Source organism: Sinocyclocheilus rhinocerous, unplaced genomic scaffold, assembly GCF_001515625.1.
Source record: "Sinocyclocheilus rhinocerous isolate Xijiao unplaced genomic scaffold, SAMN03320098_v1.1 scaffold225, whole genome shotgun sequence".
In the NCBI taxonomy this organism is placed as follows: Eukaryota; Metazoa; Chordata; class Actinopteri; order Cypriniformes; family Cyprinidae; genus Sinocyclocheilus; species Sinocyclocheilus rhinocerous.
The window spans coordinates 421,993-429,978 of NW_015630532.1; the positions used below are offsets into that span (position 1 = coordinate 421,993).

The 7,986-nt window shown below is 40.1% G+C and overlaps 1 protein-coding gene across 3 annotated transcripts in view; it reads left to right on the top strand.

Annotated features, from left to right (window-relative positions):
* The first annotated feature begins 484 nt into the window (after positions 1-484).
* lgr4 (leucine-rich repeat containing G protein-coupled receptor 4) overlaps positions 485-7,986 on the top strand; it is a 71,826-nt gene continuing 64,324 nt past the window's right edge. For all 3 annotated transcript variants that reach the window (XM_016552836.1, XM_016552837.1, XM_016552835.1), the window contains exons 1-2: positions 485-572; positions 733-1,010. In XM_016552836.1, coding sequence (XP_016408322.1) covers positions 823-1,010 — 188 coding nt within the window. In that variant the 5' untranslated portion in view covers positions 485-572; positions 733-822. The remainder of the gene's footprint in view (positions 573-732; positions 1,011-7,986) is intronic.

Sequence of the window (7,986 nt, forward strand, 5' to 3'; positions counted from 1 at the left end):
CGTCGCGGTTTTGTGAGTGCTTTCCTGGAAGCGGACGCTTAGCGAATCAGGGCAATCAGGAGCCCCGTTTGTTTAGACCCGGGAATCCAAGCTAAAGGTGTTTGTTTTGTGTGTTTTTGGAGGTGTGAGGCTCGAGACTCCGCGCAGAATGACCGTTGACTGGCCCGATCTGCCTATCGTTCGCGGGCATTAGGTAAGAGCACTTATTTACACCGATCAAGACACTCACAACAATAAGACATGTTGTAGCTTAATTTTAGTCCGTTAACTCGCCCACATCATGTCTAAATCTGATCAAGCCCAGCGAATTCAACCCAAGTCTTCCGAGAGTCTGATATTGTACTTGTTCTTAGGTTAAAGGAGCTATCAACATCTCTGTTTGCTGGCGAAACAAGCACCACGCATTTCCTTCGAGGGGCTTTTGGGTCGAAAGGAGGAGAATAATGGCATTGCTGGCCGCCCGGATGCTCATGCTGGTGTTTGTTTTGTGTGTTTTTGGAGGTGTGAGGCTCGAGACTCCGCGCAGAATGACCGTTGACTGGCCCGATCTGCCTATCGTTCGCGGGCATTAGGTAAGAGCACTTATTTACACCGATCAAGACACTCACAACAATAAGACATGTTGTAGCTTAATTTTAGTCCGTTAACTCGCCCACATCATGTCTAAATCTGATCAAGCCCAGCGAATTCAACCCAAGTCTTCCGAGAGTCTGATATTGTACTTGTTCTTAGGTTAAAGGAGCTATCAACATCTCTGTTTGCTGGCGAAACAAGCACCACGCATTTCCTTCGAGGGGCTTTTGGGTCGAAAGGAGGAGAATAATGGCATTGCTGGCCGCCCGGATGCTCATGCTGGGGCTGTGGGGTTGTGCTGCTGCTGCGGGAGAGGGACAGTCCACTCCGGCCACAAGCTCTCCGCTGTGCCGCTGCGATGAAGACGGAGGAGCGGACTGCTCTGGACGAGGACTGACCACCGTCCCCACCGGCCTCAGCGCTTTCACTTATTACCTGTAAGTCACCACAGTAACGGTTAACAATCAAGTGCATGCTGGGAACAAGTGCATAATGTATGTTTGACGCTAGAAATGTTTGGTTCTCTTATCAAAACTGCTCTGGCAATGTACATGTTACGCATTTTACATGTTTCTATAACGAATTGCTGCAGAAACACATGTAGGAATCCCCTGAAATAATGACATGTAATTTATGCAGTTATGTAAACTAACAATAGCTTGTCTGAAACAAGTCTAAAATTGTTTTCAGGCATCAAGTGAGTAAGATCATTGATCATGTAATATCAAATCATAATAAACTGTTACTATGACTCAGAAACACACCTGCATACAATCAGTTTTATTTGCAGCATAGCAGTAAGAAAAACTAACAATATTAAAAATTAGAAGTGAAAAATCCATTTTGAGAAGTATGATTATTACATTTAGCTAAATGTGTTATGTATGAATAAGTCTGGCAGTTGTTGAGAGGTTTTTCGCTTTGTAGCTCAAAGTCCATCTTGGGCCGCTTTTGGGTACTTTGTGTGAGTGTAACAGACTAAATGCTGTATGACCCAAACTGGTAGTACAGAGAGGGCTGCTCATCCATTATTAAATACAGGCAGCCTTTAAAACCTCACCGGCCTGCTTTTAAACCCATGCAGCATAAAAAGGTAGATATTGTGCCAGTTATTTTTATTTTGAGGTGAGTTGGGGTGCTTTTCTATGAATAGTGCTTTCCACAAATGTATTTCTCAGCAGTCTGCTGCTGATTTTTACAGGGCATAACGGACACTAGTATTATCTCTTTCTGAATTCTTTTTTACCATTATATTTTCTTCATTTTTAAATAACTTTAAGGATTTGCTGATAATTTAGGAGCCCTTTTACAGTAATAAAACATAAAGTGTGTCTAAGTATACTGTCAAGCTGTAACTTTTACCATTACTGACTAAAGGTACATTCACACCAAGAACGATAACTGTAACGTTAACTATATTAGCGTCCACATAAATGCATTATTAAAACTTTAAAGTTATCGTTATAGTTATCATCCTTGGTGTGAATGGGCCATCATTGTTGATGCTGTCTCCTTTGGTCTGTATCAATGGAGCACTCGCATCAGCTGTGCATAGTTTGATTTCTCCCTGGTTGACTTGGAGAACTTTTTATCCCGCAAGTTTTTCCATCTGTCTTAGTACAGAAAGACTGTTTTATTGCTGGCCTGAGCCAGAGCCCGCTGTCTGTGGCACGTGTGAATCACACCCCTCACCTCATTACACTTTACCAGCATTCATTGTGTTTTCACTCTGTTGTGATTAAGTGTGGTACTTTTCTGCCAAAGTGTTTAGAAGCGCGTCTGGAGGCAAGTGTTTATTCTGCAGCTCTCTCTTGGAGCCCATACGTTTTGAAAACAGCTTGACTGGGCTCTCGAAATATCTCTGCCAAGCTGGAGCGTGTAACCCAACGCCAAGCTAAGGCCAGTCTGGAGAAGCGATAAAGCCAGAAATAAAGCCACAGAGTTAACACTAGTGGTGGAAGTGGCCATCTTGGATATCAGTGAATTATATGCAAAAAGGGGGGCTGCATGTATAGGCATCAGCAGGATGCTAACACTCCCGGTTGTTGTTTTATTTTTTTTATTAATAAAAATGTTTTATTTTATTTTTATTAATGTATTTTTTTAAACATTTTGTTAGGCAGCTTTATCATTATAAAAATCACACTGGTGTGCTTAGTGACCAATATGAAAAAAAAGACCAGCAGGCCCCATTATATTTTATTTTTTAGAGTTGGCATGAAATGTGATACTGGTTATTCTGAAAGCTATGTTAGTGATGAAAGTGTCTGTATTTAAACAGTTTGTGTTTTAGCACAGCCCCGTTTTTTTTTTGTGCAAAACTAACTTTTTTTGCATTACCGATCAATCCACAAGTGATGCTGAGCAGATGACGGGACATCTGTCAGTCAGTCTGTGCGGTAATAGTCATGAGCTGTGAAATGTGCTGCCACCGTTCCAGCCGCATTGCTGCATCCGGCTGCGTCGGCCTGCTGCACGCTTAACTGCATTTCTGGTATTTATTTATGTAATTGATAATAGTAGGGCAGTTCTCTCTGCCCGTCCTCTGGGTTGCCTTCAGCTGTCGCCACACTGTCTCTCCCCGCAGAGAAGAACAGCACTGGAGGATTAGCGAGAGAAAGGACGATACAGGGAGGGAGTTGAAGTTTCAAAACTGGTAAAGTGACAAAGAAAAATATGTTGGAGTATATCAGCATTCGAAGGGTCTGAGAAAAAGAAAGGGGTGTAATAATGTGTAAAAGTGTGAGAGAGAGAGTAGGCACAGTCTGGTTGATCATTATTCTCCTAGTCTAGATAGCAACTCTCAGTCTTGTGGGGTTAATATAGTTTGCTCACTTCAACAGGTTGTTGCGCAATGCTTCAGGTTAATCATACTCTGTTTAGGCGGAGTATCGGAGCAGGGCAAGCGAGAGACTTAGCACCGGCTTAAGAAACAAATATGCACTGTAGTATCGCTCCACAGCAGGGAAACTTTGACCTTGACTGTGCTGTATGGGCGGATGTAACTATATACTTAACTCCCACTGCAAGTGGTTCATAGCTTATTACACTCTGCTTTCGATCAAATGGCCTTCATAATGTTTTAACAAGCACCTCATGAACATGTGTCTGTTATGTTGTATAGGGGGAGGGCGAGATATGTGTAACTGATGTTTTTGAAAAAGTATCACCTGAATGTATTTCAGAATTTTTGTCTTGTATTATTCTCACACGCTTAAAAATAAAGGTTCTTTATTGTTACTTATGGTTCTCTGAGGAACTTTTAAGATCCATGGGAACTTTTCATTCCATAAAAGGTTTTTTAATAGTGGAAAAGGTTCTTTAGATCAGATCTTCACACATTCAAATTTTTTTAAGAACTGAAAGGTTCAATGGAAAGTTTCCACGGACGTTAAAGGTTCTTTATGGAACTATCAGTGCCAGAACCAGAACCTTTATTTTTTGGAGTGTGTATGGCATCATTGCAAAAAAAACTCATTTTTAAGATTGTAAATGTCTTATATAGTTTTTTTTTTGTTAGTTGTTTGACTTTTGTTATTTACTTTATTGTCATAAAGATACAGTAGCCTTGTTACTGGCAAAAATAATAATGATAAAATATTAAAATATTTCACTTACTCATTTACTTGTTTGTTCTTATCCAGTAAGTTTAAAGAATGTCTTTTTTTATGATTCAATGGCATGTCCTTCATAGTCCAGCAGATGACTCCTTTACTTTTGACCCTTTCTACTTTTCAGTCTACCTTGCCTATTTTTTGGTGTCCCTTTGCTGGCTGAATGAATTTCCCTTGTGTATATGTGTGTGTGCGCTGGCTTAGTGCAGTGGGGATATCCCCCCTTAACCGTCTGTCCACACGCCATTAGCCCACTCTTGTCTCAGCCTCAGTAAAGCCCTTCAGCATTGAGGAGCTGGAATGTGCCTTTGTGTCCCATTAACAAAACAGAGACGCCATGTTCTTTTCCATCTTAAAGGCTGTGGGAAGGGTTGCACGTCTTCAAGCTCAGTCAGATGGAACCGGCTACACCATTTTTCCACACCTTTCCCTGTCTGAATGTATAGAGCGATTAGTGAACGCTTTTTTTTACATACACGTCTAAAGACAATACTGTTTCTGTGCAATCTGGGGTTACGTGACAGAAAGTGACTGGTGAGGTAATGCACTTTTAATGGGAGATTTAATATAAAGTGGAGGATAAAAGTTTGTCAATGCTCTTTTTTTATTTAGATTTTTTTTGAGTACACCACCAGAGAAAGTCACACAGTTTCATTGAATCTGTCAGATAAAATTACTGTTGTGAAAATTGTGGTGTAGTTGATCCAATGTAATGCTTCACCTGAAGATGGTTTATATGCCTCATTGCTGCACAGATGATTTACAGCTCCGATGTTATGAGGTAAATTGGGATAGTTCAGGATAAAGGTTGTTTTATGTACATGAACACAGGCAGCCTTCACCTGCACACAAACACACACACACACACACACACACACACACACACACACACAGGTAGTGAGAAGAGCTCTGTAGGAGAAGAGGGCCCTCTGTGTTCAGCGTTCTGGCAAAGACTCTCTCAGCCGTTAAAGGTGAAGCCTCATGAATGTCCGTGACCGCATTTTTTCAAGAACAACATTGCATATCCAGTTCGAGTCCCAAACGTTGAACTTACTACAATAAAATCTAGGGTTAGGAACAATGTTCCAAATGTAAAGAACCATTTACAGTTGTCAAACGTACTAAAATACCATGACCGAATCCTGCACTACTTATTCAATCCACTAGTGAATCTACAGCATGAACAGTGTAGTCAGATTATAGAATAAATTACTCTTATCAGCCAGTTCTCTCCAGTGAATCGAAAACATACAGTGCAACTATGTAGTCTGATTCCTGAACAAATTACCTAAACACTTTTTTTTTTCAATCAAACACATACAACTTACAGTGAAACCTAAATCAGTTTAGTTACTGACTGGTTGTTTATGTGACATTGTGTAGATAAATATGATGTCCATTATGCAGTTCGTCAGTAGAATTTTATAAATATTAATGAATTAAATATTACTGCATTTTTGTTTTGTTTGGTATAGCTGTTTAACAGTTAAGGCCAAATATTGAATTGAATTAAATCTTCCTGTAAAAAAAGTGTTAAACACATCCTTTACAAGAAATGTTTGGTAACACTTTAGATTAGGGAACACATATTCACTATTAACTATTTGCTTATTAGCATGCTTATGACTAGCATATTGGCTGTTTATTAGTACTTACAAAGCACTTATTAGTGCATAATTCAGCATCACCATATTCTAGATCCCTTAACCCTACCCCATACCTGAACATAACTATTATAAACACCTACCTGACTTGTTATCAGTAAGCAGCAAATTAGGGGTTTACTGAGGGAAGAAGTTTATAGTGAATATGTTTTTCCTAATCTAAAGTTTTACCTGTTTTAATTTAGTAAAATATTGTTTATTAGTGATTTTATTATAGAATCATCTCATCATTAGGCAGGGGAATCACTTTTTTTCACCAAATATTTATTCTTTACAAAAAGTAAAATAAACAATTTAAAACGTTAAGCGGAAAATTCTTTTTGATTCCCATACCAAATAGCATCTGTCTGTCACAATGTATCTTTCACTTTTTGGTGCTTTTGGTTTTCTTTCTCTTCCCTCTATTTTTGATGAGCGTGAACGATGGCTCATGATGATTAGAGAGACACGTAAGAGCTTTTCTCTCACTCAGAAATGGTGGGTGTGGGACAAAGAGAGAGACTGTTAGTCTGCCTGAGTTTCTTAAAGTATTGCGAGTGTTTACACGTGCAGCACTCAGACCTCAAATCAAGCCATATTGGCCATGCCCTTGTTCAGTGGATTTCGTCCTATGTGGAGAAAATATCCACCAAATGTCCGTTCTGCTGTGAGGAACTATGAGGACTGGATTAGTGGACTGACAAGTAGTCCCCAGTAGGAGTCGGACCGGAGATGAGCTCTAATCCAAGGTTTGCGTGTGTTGTCTTCTCCGGTGGTTAGACTCCTTGAGAAGTGTCCAGCAGCTGAAGAAGTGCGGATGTCTTCTCTGTCCAGCTCTTCCAGTAAGAAGTGTTTAACATGGCACCTCTCCTCCTCGCCGAAGGTTTGAACGTGTGTGGTCCTACGTGGTGCCACTTGGCTGGCATTTTCTCTCTGCCCGCATGCGTGACCCCCGGCGACCTCGAGTCCATCATCGCTCCACAGCCGCACACTTCCTGACCTGGAGATGACCCCCTCGGGTCCCCTGCATCTGTCCACGCGCTGCCTCCTGCCAACAATTTGTGTGTGTTAATGAGTGTGAGAGAGACAGAAAAGCAGAACGTGTTGAATTTATTTAAACTGAGCTGATGATACATTATGTCTAGAGGGCAGTAAAATAAACAGTTATTCCCAGTTCATCATTTTCTTCCTCATTTTGAAAACCTCTGCTGTCTCCTTGTCTGTGTGGCATGTCATATTTAAGCCAGTCATGCTTCATTTTGCGTTGCTATTTTTAAGGGTTTGCAGTATTTTGTGTGTGTGTGTGAGAGAGAGAGAGAGAAAGAGAGAAAGAGTAATGTCAGAACTTTAAAATTTTAAGGGACATTTTTTCCTTTTTTTTATCAGTTTAAAACCATTGAGGTATGTTCACATTGACAACAGTGCAGTGACAAAACACATTATTTTGTATAAGATTTGAGGTGACAACTGACAAGTGATCATGCAAATCTAATGACACACAGCTAAACAGAGGGGGAGGAGGAGCATATTACTGTAATATAAAAACATATATATTTAGGTTTATTTTTAATATTTAGGATTAAACCCTAACCTGTATATATTATGTATGTATGTATATATATATTAGGGATGCACCGAATGTTCGGCAACCGAAAATACAAGCGAATAAGCTAAAAGACCGAATAAATTGTACCGAACAATGACGTGACGCGATCAAATAGAAGCGCGCGCTAATGCAGCAAACATGACGGCAGTGTGGAAATATTTAAAGCTGTCCGAGAAAGATGCAAAAATCATTATAAGCACTGATCGCGAGAGACTGTTTAGTACTGCATCGCATGTCTTCGATGAGAAGAGGAAGGGTGGTTGTTGCTGGTTACTGTATGATGATTGAAATCGCGAAATGCCCTTAAACAATTAAATAAACTGCAGAATGTTATGTTTTCTAATACAAGCACAAATTGCATGTATTCAAACAGGCTGCACAAGCTCACGGCGGCAGGGTTCAAAGTCCAAAGCGCTAGGAAAATCTGCCTGAAACTGTTCAGCTGCTCAGTAACATTTTTTTTAATTTTTACAAGGCATGTGACAATGTGATACGTGCAACAAACGTCTTCCCAAATTCGTAATGAGAATCATTTGTCAACAAAAAGAAG